We start from the raw sequence: 25,375 nt of genomic DNA, 5'->3' as shown, positions 1-25,375 counted from the left end.
ATCATTTTATTTCCCGTGTGATTTGGGTTTTACAGTGTACCTCTTCTGTGTTCGGCATGATGGGAGGAAGGGAAATAAAGTTGGAAACATTTTGGATCAATGACTGGTCCTTCCGCTGATTTCATAGAATTGTGTGTGGTGGGGTTTGCATAGCAGCTACAATCGATCGGAAGATGTCCATATTTGACAGGTACTTGGGACACAATTTAGCTCAGTATTGTCTTCATTTGTTCTAGATTATGCACCCAAAAGTCTATTAGTAAACATCGTCCATTTGTCTTCCATACCAAGACATTTGTGCTTATACCCGGTACTTACAATTGGGATTAAGAGACATGCATGCAAAGGAGTATACCGGCATTGCAGTTAGTCATTCAGATGTCAGAGAAGATTTAACAGGAAGATACTCCTGGACTTATTTTTAAAATGGTGACATGTTTAAAAAGAGGACTTGTATTCTCTTTAGCTCACTTGAACATCAACACTCGCACTCTGCAAACACACATCAGTTTAAGTTGACAAGAAAATGACACAATGTTCAAAATGTGGTTTTATCCTGTGATACCTGTTCTCCGCTTGTTCTGGTGGGGAGTGAATACCTCACACAACTCCCAGCTGCTGTCCTGACCTCTACTGTCCTGTCCTGACCTGTCCTGTACCAACCTGTCCTGTCCTGTCCTGTCCTGACCTATCTTGTCCTGTCCTGACCTGTCCTGTACCAACCTGTCCTGTCCTGTCCTGTCCTGTCCTGTCCTGTCCTGTCCTGACCTATCTTGTCCTGTCCTGACCTGTCCTGTACCAACCTGTCCTGTCCTGTCCTGTCCTGACCTATCTTGTCCTGTCCTGATCTGTCCTGTCCGGTCCGGTCCCAACCTGTCCTGGCCTGTCCTGTCCTGTGCTGTCCTGACCTGTCTTGTCTGGTCCCGATCTGTCCTGTCCGGTTCCGGCCTGTCCCAGTCTTTCCCGGCCTGTCCTGTCCGGTCCCGGCCTGTCCTAATCTGTCCTGTCCTGTCTGGTCCTGACCTGTCCCGGCCTGTCCTGTGCTGTCCTGTCTTGTCCTGTCCTGTCCGTCTTGACCTGTCCCGGCCTGTCCTGTCCGGTCCCGTCCGGTCCCGACCTGTCCTGTGCTGTCCTGTCTTGTCCTGTGCTGTCCTGTGCTGTCTTGTCCTGTGCTGTCTTGTCTTGTCTTGTCTCGTCCTGTCCTGTCCTGTCCTGTCCTGTCCTGTCCTGTCCTGTCCTGTCCTGTGCTGTCCTTTCCTGTGCTGTCCTTTCCTTTCCCTCATGCCCTTGGCTGCCATGGCCCATCCGAGATAGTCACACAGAGACCTGATGTCCACCTGAAAGACAGAGGGCGCTGTCTCCTCCACCCGTCAGTCTCTGTGTGCCTCTGTCGCCCCCGCTCCCCTCTGCTGAACCTGGCTTTGGCGCTGTTAACCCTCTTCTCTTTTTCTCTCCTCTGTCTCTCTCTCTCTCTCTCCCTCTCCCTCTCCCTCACTCTCTCTCTCTCCTTCTCTTTGTCTCTCTTTCTCTCTCTTGTGGCACCAGGCGCGACTCCCTTCCTGTTCATCCACCCTAAGCATTGCTGAGGTACTCCTGCATGTGTTCTAATGCATCCTTACAGCCAACATCATGGCACTGGTCCCCCCGTTCTCCAACAGCACCTCAGACTTCCTGCCTGGCATGATTGCTTCCCCTCACTTCCTGTCCATTCTCTCCTGTGTGTGCTGTTCTGCCTGATACACACCTGCTGTCTCTCTGTGGGTTGTTTTCGTTTGGTTTTCTTTTTTTTTTCTTCCAATCCTTTCTGTCCCTCTTATATTTTTGTGTGTATGTGTTCTTGTTATGTTTTTAGTCTGATTTTGTCTTGCAGTTAAATGTCACTTTGCCCTCATCCTGATATACATTCTGTCTCTCACCCTTGCCTTGTTTCCCCACTCACACACCCTCCAAAATTAAACCCCCCTTCATCACTTGGCATTCTCCTCAACTGCATTTCAACCTCAGAGCTGAAGTTGAAAGATGCTTGAATTGTGTATTTGAATGAAAGTGATATTGCTTGCACAAACAGCACAAAGTGTGTTTCTCTCCCTCTGTCTGCACACCTCAGTTCCTTTTAAAGGGGCAGTTCACATAGACGCACATACAAAAAGAATAGGCAGTGTTTATGTGCAGGAGGCCTGTACACCACTCCTGCGCTTGTTACTCTGGTCATGGTTCAATGGCTATGATCTGTGAGTGATCAAGATGTGCAAGGGCATAGAAGAGTCCTGACACTTCTCCACTCTGATATTGAAATCTATTGATTATCTGTGAATGTCCTGTAATGTAATGTGGAAAAGTTTTGTAGCAGTCCTGTTTGACAATTTAAAGATAAATTCTGCTTTATTCACCTTTTTTAAAATGCAAAATACAGCAAAAGAATCCGGCAGTTACCTCTTAGCCTCAAAGTAATTGTAATCTAATTTTTATTTTCTTTACAGTCAAGTTACAGGTAAAAATTTGCTAGTAACCAAATCCCCATAAATTAATGACAATATTTTTATTATCTGTAATTTGTTTAGAGTCTCATTGGTGGACCAATATGTCCAGCCAATTTTATTCTTATCTAGCGATATAGCTAAGATGTATCGCTTATAAGGAACATTATTGAGTTTGCTTAGAAAACAATATTTATGTTCACAATGCAAGTTTAGCTGGTTTGGGATTATTTGGGTTTATATGTTTCATTTCCATATTCATGTGTTGTTATTTTTGTCATAAAAAGTTTGATATATTTTTCGTAGTGCTTGCCTTGTGTTTATTAGTGATAAATAATTTAGTTAGTTTCATGGGGTTTGTCAGTTATTTCATTTAATATTATACTTGGCACAAATATTTTTCTTTGCAATATTTGGTTAAAAAAAAATCATCGATCCTGCTGTGATTTAACTTTAATTACAGACATTTCGAAATGAATTAAATCATTTTTGTTTTTTTGTTAATCTGATTAAAACGTGAAACCTAAGCATCAGCTCCTTTCCTGAAGGTAAATGTAATCCAGATACTGTGCTCCTAGTAGTATGTAATTTCAATACAAAACAGGTCATGGTAACAGGATTGCTGTGTTGTCATTGCTTGTAATCTGTTGCTCCCATGCAGCCAGGTCTTGGGTGGGATAGGGTCAGGCTAAGATATGTGTCCACAGCAGCAGCACCCAACTGGAACTATCGTCAAATCCACAAACCCCTTCTCTTCTTCATCCATCTTTGGTTCTGTTTTGTTGGTGGTGGTTAGTGTTTTCAGCTGACTCGTTTGCCACGTCTTTTTATTTTTCAATTTCCTTTTTATTCATTTGTGCAGAGTGTATGTCAGGTTAGTACTGGCTTAGTTCTGAGATCTGTGTTGTGTGTATGTCTGTGCTTTTGGCGTGTTTTGAGTGCATCTGGGTGCAAAATGAGGAGACTGTGCAAATGTGTTTTGCCACTAACTGATATGTTGTGTTGATCGGGGTGAGTGTGCATGCTTTGTTGCCTGCACATGTGAGTATGTGTGTTGCATGAAGGTGAGTGACTATCCTGTGGCTTCCCTCAGGCCTCACGGAGAGAATTCAGGGCTCACCTGGATGAGGTCATCACGCTCAAGTCAAGGTACTCTACCTTGGACCAGGTAAACCTGCTATCTTTCTACCAATCTCTATCTACTAGCATGCAGGCCACTGCCATCCCACAAAGCACCTCACCACATTAGCAACACCAACACACAACCAGCAAGCACAGAAGCAGCTGAGAGAGAGCGCGCCCTGTTATTAGCATGTACTGGGGCTGGTTAGCTCATCATGTTTGCTGATAGTTCAAGAGCAACACTGGCCACATACACTTTGCAAAACAGTAGCAAGACGTATGAGAGAAAAATCCAGAAAGGTGTAGATGGCACAGTGCAATGCATTTTTAAGAGGTTAATATTATTGGCCAATTGACCCAGTTTAATCTGCATTCTAAATCTGTATATTGTATCTGGAAACCCATGGTGATGGCAGACAGCATAACAAACAATTTATGTTGAGATCTCAGCCAGGTGTAATGCCACCTGTTTGAAAACAAAAATGTGCCCATCAACTTTGCAAGTTTTGCATAACTGTTTTCCTCTAATTCAAGGAAAATTAAGAACAAACCCTCGCTCAGCAAAGGAAAATGAGATCAGGATTATGAAGCAGCAGTCATTTTCTTGATTTGGGGACTCACTCGCTCACCAAAGTGCCCCATTCCAATTTGCATATCGAAATCTGATCACAACACCTATCAGCTCTAAATGCAAAGGCCAGTGATCTGATATTGATATCCAGATAACTTCAGCAGACCGATCACATATTAAGACTTGGAATAAATAGATATCCTAGTCTCCAAAAAAAGCACATTCTATACTTAATCATTGCAGTTGTTACAGGTGGGAGATGTGTTTTGCAAAAGTCAGTTTAGAAGTTGTGTGGTGACACACATGACAATACAGTGAGGCATGTGCTTTGGACTTTGTTTCCCCTCAGAGTTAGCCCTGGGTCACCATGTTTAGCAGTCAGCAACAGTTCTCCACATTGCCTGTCTTTTGAGATCTCCCTCAGCACTCATTCTCTCATCTGTCACCCACCAGGTCATTTGATGTGATTTGTGTCTCAGTGGCTGGTAATGTTATATAGTTTTTCTGCAGATGATGTGAACATGTACGTGTGTCTGTACTTGAAATGGGTGTGTGTGCGTTGTTGGTTTAACAGATGATATATTAGGCTGCAATTGGAAAGCTCAAGAGTCTACAGTCAGTGGAGAGACCAGAGGCCCGCTCCCCTCCCCTCTCCTTGTGTCTTCACTATCCAGGGAGGAGGAGTTGGCTCAGGATATGTCTAAAGAGCATCTAGTCCTTCCCTCTTCCTTCGCGCCGTCCCACAACCGGAGGCAGTTGAAGCCAGTGGAAACGAGCCTCCCCACTCCCCCACAACCCTCTCATTCTCAATGCAAACAGACAAATCTTTCTCTCTATGCATAACTTGTCCAAAATCTCCTTTTGTTTTGTGCTGAGCTCAGCACTGCAGAGGTTCTATCCCATAATTTCCTGGAGCATCTCCTCAGCTAGCCAGTTATTGGCCCCATCGATTTCCCCCCTCCCTCGGGTGGTTAGCAGCCCCTGGGCCATGTGCCTTGCTGACCTGGCTGCACTCACTATTCTGTGTACGTACACACTGCTGCCACCCGCTACCCAATCCATTGATCTCCATGACAACCTGTCATCAGGCTGTTTCCGCAGCGACAGTGAAGTTCACTTGTAGAGTGATTAGTGTTCCTGGCATAGAGGCTGATGATTTTGGATTTTGGTGCGTGTATGTCTGTCTGTCTGTCTGTATTCGTAGTATACTGTAACGTGCTATTAGGACCAATGAAGGATTGTCAGGCCCAAACCCTCAGATACACACACTGACACACACATGTCAAGAATGACTTTCAGTCCCTTGATTTCTATTTCTTTTTTTTTTTTGTTCACTGAATGACTTTGTGAACTGTTAAACCTGCTATCTCTCTGATGTGATGTGTGCGTGTTAACATTTGCATCCGTCATACGAGCCCATCCTCCTCCTCACTTGGTTGGTCTCTCACCAGTAACGGGGATTGTAGCAGAGGGTAGATAAGAAATGAGTGTGAATGTTTGACAGTTTGCTTTTTTGCACCCCAACTCCCCCTCCCATCCCTTTCTTTATGCGTATATAACACCCCATTCTGCTCCTGAATCCATTCTACACAAATTCTCTTCACTTCCTAACACCCCCCCACCCCTGTATATTTTCCATTGCGTTCATCTCCATGTACAAACTGTCTCCCCTCATTATTCTCTGAGGATACGAGCTGTTCTACTGAGCTATTTTTGTCATACTAAGGTCCTGTTTTTCACCCGTGTCAGTCTTAGTGTCATCAATCCACACTGCATCAAGGTTTTGAGCTGTGTCTTGCAGTGCCTTTATATTTACTGCATTAATCCCAGCGGCACGAGAGATTAAAGGCACATTTAACTAAGAAGGTGTATGTGAAACAGGATTCAGAAGTGAAAAACTTCTTGTGGTTTGTCTGTGTGTTTAAAGAGACCAGTTAGGGAATGAGATTCTGATGTAATTGTCCTGCGTTAATCGTCACATAAAAAAAAAACATTTTTAGTTTAGTCCTCTGCAGTTCTTTTTTAGCAAGGTACACCTTGTACGAAAATGTCCTAGCTGTCGATTGTTAGTTTTTATATGTGCTTTTCAATGTCTGCAAGTTTGAACTGTGTCTTGCTGTAGCTGTATTTAGCTTCCTTAATCCCCACCTTCGTCTTTTTTTTTTTTTTTTTTTGTGTGTGTGTGAGTGTGTGTGTCCTATCTCTTGCTCTTTCTATAAATGGAGGCTCTGCATTTGTGACACAAATCTCCTAGCGACTATAGTTGGCGCTATCATGAAGGTCCACTGGAAAATAGGTTGCTAGCTGAGCTAGAGAAACAGATAACACTATCAAAATTACAAAGCACCAATAAGTAAACGCAGGTGTGAAAACGTCTCTGCTCTAACGTGTAAAAGGTTTGGGAAGAATAAGATAAAGACTTTTTAGAATTGCTAGCGAGGTCAAAACAGCTCGACGATACACCGAAAATTATGACTGTGTCAATATTTCCTTTTTTTGCAGTAGAACATATAGATGGGGCATATCAGTTAAATACTGTATTAGACTAATTGTTGCAGATGGCAGAGTAGGAGTTCAGTCGCAACAAAAAAGATCCTTTTGTCAAAAAACATGGCAAAAAGACACAATACATTTGCAATGCAACTGCTAACTTGTTACAGCCGGTCTTTTTAGACTGTTAAAATTTGTTATTAACATAATGTCATGGCTCTAGAGAGTCTGTTTTTTAGCATGAGGTTTAGAAAAAGACACTAATCGACATGAGCAGTGAAACAAACGACAGACGTTAAACCGTCATTTTGTGCTGGCTGAGCAGCTTCAGCTGGAGTGACTAGGCATCATCACAGAGTCTGGTATCTAGTTCTTACAATCCACCCATGGCAGTAACATAAGGTGGAGGAGTACCTTTGATAATTAATCAAACTGCGCTCAATTAGGAAAGAGAAAATAGAAGGAATTGTTCTATGAACAACCAACACAAAGATATGATGAAAATAAGTTTGATATTCAGAATGAACAGTAATAATTAGCTGATTAAATTGTTACATAACACGATAACATAAACTCGACCTAAAATAACTGCAGCAGCCATTAAGAAAACAACAGAAGACATGCCGTATGGAAATACGCACACACGCACACACGCACACACACACACACACACAAAATATGAGAAAATAAATAAACCAGAGGCAGAAGACGCAATAATAAGATGAACAGTTTAAACTTTAAACAAAAGCAGAAACATACAGGTAAAAACGTACAGTATGAAAGTAATAGTGAAGTTTTTTTTTTTTTTTTTATACTTTATTTTTATTTTTTTCCTTCATAACACAAACAGGAGGTCATATACAGACATTCAGACATATTGGGTGATTTACGCGAGTGTTCACCACAGGATAGTAAGCTTTTGTTCAAAATCAACAGCAGTTTCAACTGTCACACTCAGCATCAACTAGGTATGTAACCCATTTGGCCCAATAATCTTTCCCCTTTTCCTTCTGTAGCCTCAAAGAGAAAGTTAAGCTTTCCATGTTGTATATGTCATTCATTATATTTTTCCAGTAATAGTGAAGTTTTAACATTACATCAAAGTCAGAACTTGCAGAGAACGTTAAACGTGTAGCTGTACAATCTGAAATGAGAGTATAAATCAAAATTATCATCAGCCGTTCATCACAATTGCCTGAGACCTCCAGTCGGCTGCCCAGAAGCCCTCAACTCTTTCTCTTTTTCTATCTGTTTGTTCTCTCCTCGCTGCTCCACTCTCCTCTCCTGCTAGGGCTGCTTTTTGCAGTGGATGCCTGTCTGTCTGTCCAACCATCTGTCTTGTCTGTCTTGTCCGTCTTTTCCATCTTGTCTGTCTGTCTGTCTATAGTTTTGTGGTTGCCGGGACAGATGCACTGATGCCTGTGATTCGATGCTTTATCTCCACTAGCTCCAGTGTAGGTTGGAGGGGCTTAAAGATGATCGCAGGAGGACCTTCAGCTCTCGAGTAACTATCCCACCCCCACCCCCCTTCCCTCCCCCCAACTCCCCCTCTACCCTTCCCTCACCCTCCTCAGAGGAGCGCGCAAAACAAACGCCCCGCTCTGTGCCCCTCCCTTTCCCTCCCCCTCTCCACTCCTGTCTCCCTCCTCGCTTGCTAAGCTTTCTCTCTAACTGTTGTTCTCTCTCTCTCTCTCTCTCTGTCTGTTGCCACTGGTTCTCAAACTGTCTGTCGTTTACTCTCATCACTCTCTATCCAGTCTGTTAGATTCTTCCTCTCTCCGTCTCCTGCACAACTCTCTGTCCCTCGTTGCTCACTTTCTTTGTCCGTCTGTCTCCCTCTTTTTCCATCTTTCTATCTCTTTCTGTCTCTCCGGTTAACATGCTCTGCTTTTCAGTAGCTATGTCTGGTGTGCTGGATGTCTGTTATGTAGATGCCATCAGGCCACTCTAGTGGTCTTTATTGTTTTGTTTGTTTTCTTTTCTTCCTGTTTTCCCTCCTTTCTGCTATGTCTCGGCTCTGTAGTTTAGTGAAGTCTGTCTAGTCCGTGCTTCCTATTTTCGTTTCTTTTCTTTCTGGGCTGTGGGACCACATCATGCTGATCCTCATCCTTCCACCCCCGGTCTCTCTATCTGTCTAACTCCCTGTCTTTTTCTATCTCTCTATCTCTCCATCCCTTCATTCCCACCATACCAAACACCCAGCCCACCCGCCCGCTCCACCTCCCTGCTCCACCTCCCATCTCCCACCCTCTCACCTTGGCTGTTTGGTGCCTAGTGGTGTCGCAGTATTAGCCTAGCTAATGGCGGTGAGGGAGGGGAGGAGAGAGATAGGGGTGGGTGGGCGGGCGGGTGGGTGGGTAGAGAGACCTTCACCTTCACCATGGGTGCTTTGGTTCTCCATACACCACACACTGCCCACACCCAACTTAGATGTGTACTTCCACTTCAGAGGTCATTGAGATGCAGCAGTTACATCAAAGGAAAGGAGGACTGTCAGAGCTCACAGAGAATGAAAGTGATGTCAGCACAGACAGATAATGTCTGAAAGACAACAAGCAAAGCAGTTAAATCGTTCAGCACATCTGAATATAAAGATGGAGTACAGTCAGGCCTGAAAACCGGCACCAAGACAAACAGAGAGCTTAACACCCCCCAAGAAATGTGAGAGTCATCCCCGACTGACAGTTGACCAATAGATCCACTGACTGTAGCGTTTTAAATCTAGGAGACAAGTACATTTTAAGAACTGCCCTTAATTTTTACACAGACAGTAAAATTCTGGCATTGAAGTTCATTTCGGTTAAATTTATATACTTTCATTTTACCCAGCTCATCCAACTGGGCCTATATTTGTGTAGATGTAAAAAGGATAATGATCCGCTAATTCTGTGCCAAACCTACAGACTGATATACTGCAGCCTGTGATTCTCTTTTAGTTATTTAGTCTCTCCCTAAGGCTGAGTTTCCCCAAAGCATATTCATACCATATCACAGCATCTCCGCAGAATAGACTTTTGTTGAGCATCTTAAGCTCAACATTCACCAATGTCACGTAAATACATTGATTATAACAGGAGATTGGCAGCTTGTCAGTGTACAATTTTCTACCCGGCAGTTGCCACCTACTGTGTAGACTCTTGCTTTCATTTGGCTTTAACCTTTTGCACTTGAAGAGTAACTTAACACAATGCCGGAGAGAGAGAGTGTCTTCCACTGCTTTCCAACCACCCAGCATCACCGATGAGGGTAGTTGGGTGTGGTCAAAGGTGATAACACACCTGCACATCGCTACAGGAAGCTGAGGGTTGAAGGGCTGTTGAGTTACTCTCTAAATAGTGCACACACTGAAAAGAAACTTTGTCTGGTCAAATCTTACATTTTAAATAGAGGCGGTCGTTCTTTCAGCACATTTAAAACTAAAACATTGATGTAACTGTGTCTAAGTTCCTTAGCATTTATTAAAAAAAATCTGATTTTGAGTATGTTCACATTGGCAAAATGAAGAATGCTGATATATTGCACACTGAAATTAGAGAATTGAAAATGGATGTGAAATAAGCTTCAGGAACATCCCAGAAAGGGAACTATTTCTCTTTTTTTTTGTAAAGTTTGAGTAATAGTGATGCTCCAAAATTCCAGTTTGGCAACAGAGGGATGACGAGAAACACTCCAGTACGTATGAGTGATCCCCAGCCAGACATGAAACTGTGTGGTTCATGACAAGCACCCGGGTCCCACATCTGCCATCAGCAAGCCCCGGGTCTCTGTACACGAACTACAATAAACAAAATACTGCGACAAGTTATACTGTGTAGGGTTACTAAATATTATGGAACAGGGGCACAGCAGCCGGGGCAGATGTCTGACTGGCTCAGCCACTTTCCCCTTAACAGAAAGAAAGAGCAACTATGGGTTCTAATTTTGAGAAACAATTAATGAGAAATCAGTACAAATTGTCTACATTATATTTTTCATTTGTTTTCATAATGAGTAGCATTTCAATTGGCAATTTATTATTTGTGCTACTTGTATTTTTGATCACTTGCTCACTGTGGATGCCGACAAGCTATGGTCTTAAGATGATTTTGGGAAACTCCGTCCAATTTTAACCCACTCTGCTCTCCTCCCCTCCTTGCCATAGATTATACATAGTTAAGCGCTAGTGCAGCTACCATGCAGCATCAGCGATTTCCACAGAAACCTCACCGTTCTGCACCACATCTGAACAGCCACTATCTATACTCAACACTACATTTCCACTACATTTGATGTTACACTGTAGCACAGTTAATACATCCGTTATGACATTGTGATAGACTATTGTCACTCTGTATGTTGTTGCCTTTGTCCGTATTATTTAAGTGCTTTTATCTAACAATAGTGTGGCCTGTCAGAGCATTTTATCAGTGTGAATATCACTTGTGATACGATGATGTAGTGTATAGTAAGTGATGATAATGGTAATGCAGGAGATGCAGCCATCTCCCAACAGCAGGACAAAGTGCACAGTGTAGTGTGACACGGCTCTTGCCAATGCTTCTGACTTGTTGTATAAACAGCTTCTCATCTCAAGCATGTCAAAAGAGGAGCCTGGTTATCTCAAATTACCACCACCTCTGCTCTCTCTCTCTGTCTCTTTGTCTTTGCCCTTCGTCTTTCACTCCCAATCGTTCCCATCATCTCTAGGTGCAGTCACGATGCAGCAGCAAAGAAAACATCCTAAGATCAAGTGAGTACTGAGCTCACCAAAAACACTCCCTTTTCTGTGTGTTATATCTGTATGTCACCAAGTGTGCTCTCAAAAATACAAAAATAGATTTTAAATGAGCATGTGATGTGACAATGCGGACGTGGTATATGTGTTGAGCTGTGTGCGTGTGGCATGTTTGCACGTCTGTGTGTGTATGTGATGTTTTGCCAGAGTTTGTTAAGCCTCATGTTAAGCATCAGAATATGCTGTTGAAGCGTAAGTGTATGTTTAAAGGAAAGAAACTGGGTCAAGGGAAATCAAAGCGCAGCGCCCATTCTTCGCTGTGAGGCAAAGAGGCAGAGGCAGAGTGAGGCAGAGGGAGAGAGAGAGAGCAGATTACACATTAGTTACACCTTTGTTCCTTTTATCTTTGGAATTATTAGAGAGGTATTATTAGACCAACATTGCTGCTATCGAGCACCTCTATCATCCAGCTGGGTTCCAGAGCTTCTGCAAACAAACAGGACTATTTCCTGCCAGTCCCTCTTCATAGCATTCAAATTGTGTTATTGCACATATATATACATATATGCACCAAAGACCTAAATCACGTTAATCCAGTTGTCTTGGTGATATTAGTGCGGAAACACATTAGATTACATATGTTTATTTATTGTGCTATTTGAGCAGATCATCTCCTGGGTTTGGGAATTTGCCATTTACAGCTACAGCTGTAAACTCAGTGTGCTTGGATCAGTTGAATGTCTTAGCTGATTTTTCTTTTCAAGTTTTCAAGTGGTTCTTAGGCAAAAATAATTTTTTACATTTAGCTTTTGGTCTCCAGAGATAGTTGAGTGGTTTACTTCCCTTCCTTCGCAGCCACATTTATGTCACCATTGTCTCAGGATTGAGTCCCAGCAGGTTTCTTTTTCCTTTCTCTCTAATTTTTGTATATATAATATCTAAATCAATGCTTAAAAATGCTTAAAAAAGGTTGAGTAGCTCGCCTAAACTCCTGCAGGAGGGAAAAAAGCACTGGTTTAGAAATTTCAAATTTATTTTCGTGCGTGTTCTCTTTTTATCAAACTCAGTCAAGAATTTCTGATTAAGTGCACTATGTCATATGTTTTTCACTTTCGTAGTAACACTTAGGGGTCGCAGTTCAGTTGGTGCTAGTTGGATTTCTGAGCACTCACTCACTGTGGACGCCACAGAGCTGTGGGATGAAGGTGGTTTTGGGTTTTAACCCACTTTGCACTGTAAATTCTAGTTTTGGTTTAATTAGAAAATGAGCTCTCAATTATTAATGTCAGTGCTACCTTTGCACTGTAATGTAATGTTGTATGTTTTCTTAGGTCACAGTGCAGTGGACATCACCAAGGTGGCCCGGAGGCACCGCATGTCCCCCTTCCCCCTCACCTCCATGGACAAGGCCTTCATCACTGTGCTGGAGATGACTGCCGTCCTGGGCACTGAGATCATCAACTACAGAGGTAAGGAGGACAGATGTTTGGTTTCTCTGGATCTGTCATGTTGTCAAACAAACACACCCTAAAGAAAGAGTTCTCTGCATACAAACTCTCTTCACAGCAACACAAAAGCCACAGATTTTTTTTCTCTTGTCTCTTGGCATCTCTTCTTTATTTTCTCGTTACATCTGTTTACATTAGTGACGGAGCCAGCTAGGAGGTTAAGGTATCACAGCTTTCAGATCAATGCAGCCAAATAATTCACTAAGTTCATATGACAGGATTTAAGCCCCCTCTTTCCACAACTGGACACCTTACTGAATCAGCAGACTTCAGGCCGTCATAGCCACACACAAATGCACTCCCAGACACACACACACACACACACACACACACACACGGAACTAACAAACTTTTCCTAATGACCCAAATGTCCTGTTCAAGCTACCCATCCATGCACCTTGTTCACAGCAACACAAATCTTTATGTATTCAGAGTCTGTTCACCTGGTTAATTTAGTAATTAAAGACAATGTCTGATATGGCAACAGCAAACCTTTGGATTCTTTATTCAGTTCTTCACCCTTAGCAATAACCAGCTTAAGTATTTATTTAGGTGTTGTGTTGCTGGTTGAGTTACAAAAAGGATTAGAGTATATTAGAGTGTATTAGATGTAAAGCATTTTTTAAATGATCTTTATCTTTTCCCATAAGAGAGATTTTAATTCAATTAGTGTCAGTGTGTGTTCAAATAATTAGCCATCACCAAATGCGGTAACACAATAGAAATGACCTATGAACTACTTAAATTTTGACCATATCATGAACTGGGTGTTGTTAGTTGTTACTAAAGCATCCACGATAAGTTGTTTTATGTTTACATTATGTAATGTGGTTTTTATGCTCAGAATGGAGATCCAACAGAATCAAGGACCCCTCGGGTTTTTGGAGCATTTCAGAGCCTTTGAGCTCATTGTTGTACTTCTTAGCCTGTTTTTGTTGACTCTCACCACTTTTATCAGTATCATTTTCAGCAATGGCAGGCAGCTGTTCCTAATGAAAATATCTTCCCAGCATCAAACTGCAGTAAAACGAAGTTAGCAGCAAGAAAGTGAACATACAGCAAAGTGGAATAAAGTAAATATTGGATATAAATTCTTTGCATAGTCAAAAACAAGAATCTCATTGAATGGTAATGTCTCTTATCGGCAGGAAGGGTCATTTACATTTACAATTATTTTTGGTTTGTGAATTCACACTCTGAAGTAGCGGGTAATTTCATTCTCTTCAGTAAGAAAATCTTGATTTCGTAAAATGCGTTTTAAAGCCTCTCAGATATTTATTCATTCATTACAATATTTAGCTGTTGGTCTGAAAAGATATCCACATAAAGGTCCGTTTAGCACCTGAGGGGTCTGTCATCCTGGTGGTAGAGTGGCCTCAGCAACAGGTGAGGATGACACACCACCAGGCTTTGAGCCAGAGGGGAAAACTCACACTCTTTAATTCACCTCTGAAGCCAAAGTAGCAAGGACTTGGGGGAATAATGGCCTGTGGCTAGATCAATGATGGTAGAGGGAACAATCTGTCTTTTCCCAAGTATAAAGTGATGTTTTATGTTCTCGGAGAAGTCGGAGGGGTAAGGACGAGAGGGAGAAAGGATTTAAGAGATGAAATATTTAGAGAGACAAGAGCTGGAGCAGCTCCTCTTCTGGATTAAGAGGAGTTTGCCCGTGTGTGTGTGTGTGTGTGTGTGTGTGTGTACTGTGTCATAGTGTGTTAATCAATGTATATGCTGAATGTTTTGCAAATATTGAAACATTAAAGGATAGTTGTTGATTTTTATTTTTTTAGATATATTGTAGGCAGTTATAAAAGTCTTGACCTTTGCAAAACAGTAAAAATGCAGAAAGAATAAAACACATTTCCTTAAATGTTGGACAATTCCTTCAAATCTTTTCTATCTTTATCCAGAAAAACAAACATGGGTTGTATTTTTGGTGTCAGTGTGCAGTTGCAGATGCATGTATATGTTTACATGACACTGCCACTGTCTGATTCCACTCTACCCTGGTTGGTTAATTACACCAAGCCTTGTGCTTCAATGATGTTTCTGTAACCATTTTTAAAACCTGGGCATAATGTAAGTGATGCTCTGCAAAGCATCTGTTCAAATACGCACTTTGCTTTTGCAACAAGACATCACCTCTGTTTTATTTTTGTGCACAACTCAGCTCAAGCACATGGTTTTAACAAGCTGTTCAAGTAGCAGCTTGGAAGGAGTAAAATACATCTCAGATGAAATGCTGTTGACTTCAAAAGGAAAAAAAGAAGATGCAAGGATTGGACAAGAGCACGTGCGTCTTCCTCTGCAACCAAAATGCATTATTTACAGCAGCTCATTACGTCTGGCATTTAGTAAGCTGATGTGTGTGGGTGTCTGTGTGTGTACATGCGTCTTTCTTTCCCTTCAACTCATTGATATCAAAGTTCAGATCTTCATATTAACACCCACATAATCATGGCATAAAAGCTCAGAGAAATGCTATATTTAGCCACACAGCAGCTTAAGGTATTTTAGTGCCAGGATTTTTCTCCTCCACCCACTCCAACTCCGTCTTTCTGTCTTTCTTTCCTTCTCTCACTTTCTCTGGGTTATTGTTTCAGTAAAGAATCTCTATAAGAGTTTCCTTTGTTTTTAAGTTGTCTGGCAGCTGGAAGTGGTGAAGAAATTTGGGTAGGGACGCTTGAAAGCCTCCATTTATTGTATATGAATCAGGAAAGCTGAAATAAAACCTGTGTGCGTGCGGTTCGTGCGTGTGCGTGCTTCATGCGTACTGGACAGGTGGTGAGTCATGCAGAGAGATCCTAATGCATGGTGTCACAATCTGTCTCACACACACATATACATGCACACACCTTGGGCGCATATGTCTCTCTGTATTTTAATCTGAATCAGATGCGTTGTCTCCCTGAACTCTCTCTGCTTGTCTTTCTTTCTCTCTCCAGCTGCCGCTCTCTCTCCCTCTGCTACCTTTCAACCAGCTTCTCGTCCTCTCCTAATACCCATGTTCTTCTTCTTCTCCCACAGATGGGATGGGTCGAGTCCTGGCTCAGGACGTTTATGCCAAAGACAACCTGCCACCCTTCCCTGCTTCTGTCAAGGATGGCTATGCTGTGAGAGGTAAGTACCAAAGATTGTGGCAAGTGTTGTAAAACATGTTCCTCTCCCTTTCTTCATCACACTCAAGCTCTTGATCCCTGTCAGTCCCAGTTTATTTTCTGGGGTATTGTGGGTTTGTTTGTATTTTGCTGCAGCCTAAAGCATAAATTTCGCTGGAGATCAATAAAGTTTTTATTTATCTTTCTATCTATCTATCTACACGCGTACCTGTTCGAGTGTTTATGTGTAACCAATATTCATGTGGTTTCTGTGTTAATATTTAATGTTAAATGCTGAACGTAGGAGTGAACTAGGTAAACATGTATACATCATTATATTGAGCTTGAGACAAACCAGGTCTAACACAGATATAAATGACTGACGTATTACCACACATTAATGACAGAAAAAACATACTCAGCTGATGGAGCTAATTTGCCAATCCATGTATAACTTCTGTGGATTAGATGGTTTAGGGTTAAAGGTTGGGCATCATATAAAGGTGGGTATTGCAAAAGTTCCTTAAAGCTGATTTCTATTTACTTGTGGCTTGAAAAAGAAACCCAATTGTCTTCTAACTTCTCACTTGATTTATTATTTAAGTAAACTTTTTTGTATAAATGTATGGTCTCAACCACTAGTTTAAAGTCTTATTTAATACTCTTTTTTATGGCCCCATTTAGAGGAAAATAGACCATGTAGCAAGGGAAGCCTTAGGGCATTGTTACCTGTGATGGACAGACTGTACCAGAAATGGCGACCTGCCTGACAATCAGGATGGCGTATAGAGCAGAGCAGATCCACCCCTCACTCCTCCACGGTTCCACCTTTCATCCAAATGTATTAAATAACACAGTTTACCTGGAGTTATGAAATGTAATGCCTATGGTAACATGTATTTTTCCACATTTGAAAACAAAAATGTAACACCTTGGACTGGATGAATGCTGTATGGATATAACTGCACACACTGCACATAAAGTCACTGCTGTGATTTCTTAGGAGAAAGTTGCAAAGCATATGGTTGCAAGTGAGGGATTAACCAGGCCAGTAAGTCTTTCTTCCCACTTAAATGACCTGACTGTCCCAGTTAGACATGAACAGAACACTGGGGTAGTGGAGGACAGCCTCAGGAGCGATGTGAGGGTTTCTTGTGCCAGGGTGGACTGGATCAAGACCGAGTCTTTAGCCCGTTGGAAATAGAGGCGATCTCTGCTGTACAGCTGCCAGGTGATAATGAGTGACTACAGGTAGCTTTCAAACTGCTTGGGTTTTACCTTTCCATGGAGATAGGCCTCATTCTAGTGTCTCTGCTTCCTCCTCTGGGTGCTTTTCTAGGCGAGTTCCACTGGGAAGTTGGTTGTCTTCTCTTGGTCAGTCACACTGTGACTGGGAGTCCTGGAGAGCAGAAAGGGCGGCAGCTTGTTGCTTCAGGCAGCTAAAAGCTCTTGCATATAACATCTGCTGTTGGCTCTCACTGATGCAATAGGAGGAGCAGAACACCACAGGTCTCTGTGGATTTTATACGTCTGTCCTGGGGTCCTGATGCCTGCAGAGACGTATATGTGCAGATTTTCAGAGATTTTAGGGCCTAGTCTGTGGGTGTGGAAGGAGCCAATAACCTCCTGCTCTCCATAGAAGCAGAGCAGATTTTGTGCCTTTTCACCAAGTTACCGCAGCCACATTTCACTGTTTCTGGAATGTAGGAAAAAAACCTTAAAAGCTGAATGAACTAACTTTGATTAGACTACTAAATGAGTAAAGTGAAGCCCCGAGTTTATAGCTGGAGGCCTGGGGGCATCACAGAGTGTTTTGGCTTCCCTCCACTGAGAGCAATGCCAGAAATAAAGGGGTCCTTCCTGTGATCTGAACATGGTGGATTTTGGGCAGGTATTACAGACATTGAGGGTTTTAAATGGGGTTTTGATAATTGTCATTAATGAGTTTATTTAGTAATTTGGCAGGAAGTGAGGGGCAATTTTTTTTACAAAAGCATTTAATACTTCCTTTAACATTATATATTAAACCATAAATTAAAAGTCAATTTTTTTTCAACCAACAATGCCATTTTACAGTTTTATATTTTATGTGTTAGGATTTAATTTTAGAGTTTAATTTTCGGTCCATAAAAAAAAGCAAGAGAGTTTCAGATTTCCCATTAGCCATTTGGGAGTAGCAAAAGTATGGCCTCAGTGCCCTTTATGGGTGGAGCATGTGATTAAAACGTGAATACACAAGAAAAAAAGATTTAACAGGTTAAACTGACAATTAAACCTGTGCCTGTTTCTGCACGGTTTCTTGTTCTCATTCCTTCTCTTATTTGGTCATTCTTCAGCTCACTGTAATAAAATGGCACACTTATTACATCTTTCTTTTATTCTAGCGGCTGATGGCCCAGGCGACCGCTTCATCATTGGAGAGTCCCAAGCTGGAGAGCAGGTGTGCACCCCTCAAAAAACACTCACACACACATTAGCATGCAAAACAGCCACACAACCTGTGTATGAAAATAAAGTATCTCACTTCTGTCCTTCACTTTGTGCCTTGACCAGCTGTAATTGCACACCAGTGTGTTCTTTTAGAAGGCGATGAAAAGATCTTTGCCCCAAAGCAGGGCTGGAAAGTTAAAAGTGCTGCCCAACTATAAAACAGATTAGGCCTCTGAGACAAGAGCATGCTACAGAGATATATCAAATGTCTTGTCCGCTCCTCTTGAACATAAGCAGCAAACATGCACTTGACACATTGTAGGCCAAATGTTTTCATGCTCATTAGTCATTCTGCCTTACTTTATCCCCCAAAAAATTTGAAAGATTACTAGTGTATCACGATTCACCCTTCATTTAACATCTTAGTTCAATCTCAATCACAGATCAGTCATATCATTTGTCCTCTCTGTGCCCCGGTACAGCCCACCCACACGGTGATGCCTGGCCAGGTCATGAGAGTGACCACAGGTGCCCCTATCCCATGCGGAGCCGATGCTGTAGTTCAGGTGGAAGACACAGAGCTCCTCCGTGAGTCTGAAGATGTAAGTGTGGCATTTCATCCATCATTGTTAAACCTGTTATAGGTACAGTAAAGTTTAGCTTATACTTCCCTGTACATAGCTTCTATAGCAACATCATAGCAACTGAGCCTGGTGCTCACAGCTGGTTTGTCTTTCAGGGCACAGAAGAGTTGGAGGTACGAATCCTAGTACAAGCTCGTCCAGGGCAAGACATCAGGTTAGTGTCTTCTTGTTGTGTAAGTTATGAAGTCTTTTTTTTATATATATATAAATACTGTAGATTTGGACACAAAGTCAACCGTCCACCCTCCTTTTAGTTTGTTAGTCCATCTCTCGTAGTACATATCTTATAGTAAGTACCACAAAACAGACAAAATGTGAATTGTGTCTATTGAATGTAAAACTGTTTATACAAGTTTTAATTCCACAATGTTGATGTCTCCATAGGCCAATTGGTCATGACATCAAGCGTGGGGAGTGTGTGTTGGCAAAGGGAACCCATATGGGCCCATCTGAAATTGGTCTCCTGGCCACTGTTGGAGTCACAGAGGTGGAGGTCCAGAAATTCCCTGTGGTTGCAGTCATGTCCACAGGAAATGAGGTAATGGTTAAGAAGAACATTCAATTGGGAAATTATGTCCTTCAACCCAATAAAGCACACTATTATTTGTGTATTTGCCATAAACCTCAGCTGCAAAGGGACAGCAGTGTGCCATCTTTTCAGACAGTGTACCTTGTTCATAGTTATGCACAATCAACATTGTTTGATATCACTGCGGACATTACAATGAGAAGAGAACCCAAATTTATCTATTTCATGTGTGCTCTCAGTCTGTCTGTGACCAAGTGATTTACATTTGTGCATTTTCTGTGCAAGTGATGCGGTTTAAATGTCAAGGAGACCCTCAGCAGACTCTAAATGTGTACGACAAATAGGTCGTAACGCTGCATGCATGTAATTAAAGTATACAAATCAGTTATGAGTCACTTAGTCCGTGACCACATGCCAAACCTATGAAGTGGAATTTTGTCCTCATATCTCCCTCACATATACATATATTCTTTATATACACTGCAAATACATCTGCCCACAAACCCAATACAGACGTGCTAAATAAGAGCGGGTAACTTTTTGTTATTGTTTTACTGAAGTGAAAAGCAGTTGTCGGTTTCTTCTTATTCTGACGTCTAGGATGCATGTTGTTGCTGTTGTTTTTTTTTTTGTTCGTTTTTGTGTGTGTGTGTCCCTCTCTTACGGTGGGGGGGGGTCATGCTTTTAGTGAGACTGTGCATGGCAGAAAGGCCGACTGGAAGCAGGGAGGGTAAGAGGGGAATGACATACAGCCTAGTCCCGGGAGGTCCCAAAGTTGGACCCAGGACACTGCTTGCACACTAACCACTCAACTACCCACGCTGCAATCAATTATTATTTTTTAGGATTGATTGTGGACTGTTCATCATGTGCATCTAAAGTGTAGATGTAGAGAGCATAGAAAATAATGGGGATTGTTTCTCAGAGGTTCAAGGTTTAAAATAGCTCCTCTGTTTTAATAGAAGTTCAAAATCCAGTTATTTAATTGACAATAACATTGAACAGAGTAAAGGAGCAAACTCTCACATCTGTCAAAATCAATAATTTTCTGATAATGGACTAATAATATGTGATCCCACTTTGAAACTTCAGGCAGTGTTTACTTATTCCAAAGTGTTGTATGATTTTTTTAAAACTGAGTCACATTTTTGGCAGTCAGGGCGTTGGCCTATTTTCCAGAATCATTTTGTTCCAAGAGCAGGCTAAATACAATAATAATATGATAGTAAATTATGTATGCTTTAGTCAACAAGTATTTTGGCCTAATATCTTGATGCTGAACAATTATTTTGTAACCCATCAGAGCTACGTTCCATCCAAAGAGATATTAAGAATAATGTCTAAGTGAGGTTTGTCAACTTTGAAGGGGAATCTGTCATTTGTATTCTAACATTTGCATCTCTCCACTTGTGTCGTGGTAGCTGCTGAACCCAGAGGACGACCTCCATCCTGGGAAGATCAGGGATAGCAATCGCTCCACTCTGCTGGCCACTATCCAGGAACACGGCTACCCCACTATCAATCTGGGCATCGTGGGAGACAAGTACGCCTTCACAATAACAGAGTTATCCCTTAACAGAAATACCTGTGGCTGTAAACATTCCCACACCTCCAGGATGATGTTTATCTCTCTGTGCTTCCTCTTATCCAAACACAACTCTCTATTTTTTGACCTTCTGTTCTTCTCTGCTAACATCTGTGTGTGTGTTTGCCCGCCCTGCAGCCCCGATGACCTTCTCAACGCTCTGAATGAAGGCATCAGCCGTGCTGATGTCATCATCACCTCAGGAGGAGTGTCCATGGGAGAGAAGGTATTTGAACAAAGTGCACACATTAGGTCATGGTATTGTGTTTAACTGATACCTTTTCTTAGGAGCAGTCTCTATTTAAACTATTGATGGCATTTTTCAAAAATGTACAGCAATGTAATTAAAGCTTTTATGTTGGAATGTTTTATGTACTATAATTTTCTGTCTATTGATGATTATTATAGTCAGTTGTGTCCGTATTTCACCAGGGTTTGTAATGTTGTCTTTTTCAGGACTACCTGAAGCAGGTGCTGGATATTGATCTTCATGCTCAGATTCATTTTGGTCGTGTTTTCATGAAACCAGGGTAAGAAAAGCAGTCAGCGTGATTCTAATGCAGCTCAGACAACTGGACAAGAAACACTGCCCCATGTACATTTTAAATCACAACTGCAATCACATAAGACAGATTTCAACTGTAACAAATGAGAAATATTAAATAAATCAATATGTTTTTTTTTTCCCCTTCTTCTTTTCAGTCTCCCAACAACATTTGCCACCTTGGACATAGATGGTGCTCGCAAACTAATCTTTGCCCTCCCAGGTAGTGTGTGAAGTTGAGAGAAAGAGTGATTCACTCCGCTGGTCCTGAAGAGATGTTACTCATATATTTTTCCCCTCTTTCTCTCCCCTCCCTGTCTGACCGTCTGTCCTAGGAAACCCCGTGTCCGCTGTTGTCACCTGTAATCTTTTTGTCATCCCTGCCTTAAGGAAGATGCAGGGCATTCTGGACCCTAGGCCAACCATCATCAAAGCGAGGGTAGGATGCACAGGGACAACAGAGGCTTCCTGACTTATGGGCCAAGACACAAAGAGTCAAAGTTCAGCACGTGTTGAAGTACTTCACAAACACACATTTTTTCCTGTTCAATGATCAGGTACAACAGTTAGCTCATGATTCACAGTAATTGTTTATGTGATAAAAAAGAAGTTTCAGCCTTTCCAAGCGAACAAAACCAGCCAAGTAGATCAGAGCTCCAAAAAAAGAGTGCCACGCTGATGTCATTTTTATCAAAGACGAGTCTCCATTTGCAAAAAGATCCCTTCTCTTCCAATATGTGAACTGTAGCAAAGAAGAAAAAACAAACCATTTGAATATTTACAATTATATTGGAACATTGCAGCCCATTGCATCTTAACATGTGATTTTATACTATTTTCATCATCTGCTTAATACATATTTATGACCACCATGTTTTGCTCTGACTTGGCAGAGAAGGCAATCACAGCCCACACTGACCTGAAGGCCTGCTCCCTGGTCATGAATATTCATAATAGTTGAGCAAGACAAATCATAATAATATCATACATACTGAGCAGACGTAGCCTGTGTCCCCAAGTAGTATCATCAAATAAGAGGTCTGGTCCCCTGCCATCATGGGTGCTATCCAGAGTGCCACGCTACATCTCAGTGCAAAGCAGTGAGAAATCAACTTGAACACTTTACTACCCCTTAGTGGAAGAACTGATGGCTTTAAAGTGCAGATGAAGCCAGATAATTTCTCTCAGCAGATGGCATCAGATCCAGGTCAAATAGTATTCTGTAAAAAACCGTGATGGCTGCCAGCTACGTTGGAAGAGCTTTCCACTGCTTTTTACTTACCTTTTGGCCGATTAACAAATATTAAATTTTAAAAGGTAATAGTGTTGATTTTGTTTTTTGTCAGCAACGATATTTTGATAACAGCGCAGTTCTCAATGATGTCCATTACAAGTATTACAATTTTTGTCTTTTGGCATTGTTTGTTAATTTTTCTTTTATTTTTTCAGATGTAATTTTTAATAAATGATTAATAATTAATAAAGTTCATTCATTAATAATGTTGGAAAACTTCGGTTGAAAAGCAATCCTTATTGCTAAAGAAAAATAAAATGTTGCCAAAGCTTTGTAGGGATAGTTGACAACAGCACTTACATCCAGGGTGCACAGAGAAGCAGGAAAAAGTCTGTGAGGAAGCTGAGGCGCTGACTAACCAAGAGAGTAACTACTGTTACTTTAGCCTTTGTTGGTGCCAGAACTTTGGGGTTTGCCGCACAGAACGTTTTAACATTCATCATTATCATTCATGTTGTATGTTTCCTATTTCCCCCAGTTGTCTTGTGATGTGAAGTTGGACCCTCGCCCTGAGTACCACCGCTGTATTCTGACATGGCATCACCAGGAACCTCTGCCGTGGGCACAGAGCACAGGTACCAACATCATCGCCACCACATGCTGCTTCTTTAAATTTATTTATTTTATCTCTTTTTTTTTTCTAGAAGTCAGTAAAATCTATTTTCTGAATATTGTAAAACTTAAATTGATTTAAGTTTCATTACCATGGCGTGAAATACAGAAATTTGCTGCATGTTTCAAAGCTCCACTCTGTCTCCCGTCCTCTGTGCTGCAGGGAACCAGGTGAGCAGCAGGCTGATGAGTATGCGCAGCGCTAACGGGCTCCTTATGCTACCTCCAAAAACAGAGCAATACGTGGAGCTGCACAAGGGCGAGGTGGTTGATGTCATGGTTATTGGTCGGCTATGATGTCATCATGGAGGGATGGAGAGTTGGCGTCATATAGCGAGGGTTGGAATGGGTGGTTCACGGTGCATGTCCACATATCATTGACTATTCTGTAATATGCAACGGCACAGCTAGTTTTTATTGATTTGGATAACGTTGAGGTATAGTCAACATCTTGATCACAACCTAGATACATATGAAAAAATTAATTTAAAAAGATTATAGTATTTCAAACAAAGAAAATATAACTTTTAATGAAAAAATCAAATTATAAAAAGAGATTTATTCTGTAATATATTATTATGATTATTCTTATTATTATTATCATTATTCTTCTTATTATCATTATTATATTAAGGCAACTTTGTTCCTTTCATTGCAATTGCTTTGTGTGTTCAATGCTAGACCTTATCTATAGCAGTAGCATTTTAATAGACAGCTGTAGGTGCCTGCCAGGACAAAAAAAAAAAAAAAAGAAAATTATTATTTTCTCATCTTTAGTGGAAAAAAAATCAGTTTTTTGAAAATGAAGAAAACATTGAGGAAGACTCCAGATTTCCCATGGTGCTCAGTTAAGAGGAAGAGGAGGCACATCAAGGCCACTTCCTCTTTTGAGTGCCCATTAAGGTGACACTTCTGTTTTTCTCTCATTAGTATGCATCATAATGGCTTCACAAAGAGCTTTGCTTGTTGTTTATCTTGTGAGTCTTGTTTATGTGCGCAGTGCCAAATGCCTGGGCAGGGAACAGGTTATGTGTGGAGGGGGAGGTGTGTGTGTGGGGGGGTACGCCCCAGTCTGCCCAGACCCTGAAGCTTCCTTATATTCACGATGACCGAGTGTAAACTCTGCCCCAACCCCCCCCACCCCCACCCCCTGGGGCGAGATGAACCTGGGGAAAATAATCTTTTATTTGATCAACTATTTAAGAAAAAAAAAAAAAGAAAAGAAACAGCTTCTTTAAGTGCTGACAGCCTTTTTAACCAACTTCACAAAAAATGTACAGAAAAAATAATCATATTGTACAGATATATGTGACCAGCACTCCTAAGGAAATTATTAAGCAATGAGGAGACATTGAACAACGCTGTACTATAACATTTTCTGTAATGATATGAAACTGATGAAAGAGACTAAGATAATAAAAATCCTTGATGATTATGTAAAAAAAAAGTTCTTGTTGGGTTTCCTTTTTTAATAAAATATATATAAAGAAAAAGCAGTGATTTCCTTTTTTGGCACTAAAACTTAGTGGTCCTGCAGCTCTGCGGTTAGAGTAGTGCATGAAGTTTTGAATAAATGATGGTTGTAGGTACGTTACCAAACACTGTCAAAGTATATGGCCAACCCACCCAGTTCCCAAATGTGAATGTGTTTAACTATATCAAAATGAAAAAGTTCATCCGGCAATGGCAGTGAAAACATTCAAGTTCTGTATTAAGTACCATTTCCATGAACATTGACATCTGCATTGTACAACAAT

The 25,375-nt window shown here is 41.4% G+C and overlaps 1 protein-coding gene across 2 annotated transcripts in view; it reads left to right on the top strand.

The window, feature by feature from the left end:
• The window catches only part of gphnb (gephyrin b), an 80,023-nt gene extending 55,004 nt beyond the window's left edge, over positions 1-25,019 (top strand). For both annotated transcript variants that reach the window (XM_029496020.1, XM_029496019.1), the window contains 14 exons: positions 11,347-11,389; positions 12,706-12,843; positions 15,910-16,002; positions 18,365-18,420; positions 18,893-19,012; positions 19,150-19,208; positions 19,439-19,592; positions 21,005-21,126; positions 21,307-21,394; positions 21,625-21,698; positions 21,871-21,935; positions 22,048-22,151; positions 23,485-23,581; positions 23,782-25,019. In XM_029496020.1, coding sequence (XP_029351880.1) covers positions 11,347-11,389; positions 12,706-12,843; positions 15,910-16,002; positions 18,365-18,420; positions 18,893-19,012; positions 19,150-19,208; positions 19,439-19,592; positions 21,005-21,126; positions 21,307-21,394; positions 21,625-21,698; positions 21,871-21,935; positions 22,048-22,151; positions 23,485-23,581; positions 23,782-23,915 — 1,347 coding nt within the window. In that variant the 3' untranslated portion in view covers positions 23,916-25,019. The remainder of the gene's footprint in view (positions 1-11,346; positions 11,390-12,705; positions 12,844-15,909; positions 16,003-18,364; positions 18,421-18,892; positions 19,013-19,149; positions 19,209-19,438; positions 19,593-21,004; positions 21,127-21,306; positions 21,395-21,624; positions 21,699-21,870; positions 21,936-22,047; positions 22,152-23,484; positions 23,582-23,781) is intronic.
• The last annotated feature ends 356 nt before the right edge of the window (positions 25,020-25,375 follow it).

Source organism: Echeneis naucrates, chromosome 24, assembly GCF_900963305.1.
Source record: "Echeneis naucrates chromosome 24, fEcheNa1.1, whole genome shotgun sequence".
NCBI classification, from domain to species: domain Eukaryota; kingdom Metazoa; phylum Chordata; class Actinopteri; order Carangiformes; family Echeneidae; genus Echeneis; species Echeneis naucrates.
Note: the sequence above shows the minus strand (reverse complement) of the source record. Positions and strands in the feature narration are given on the sequence as shown.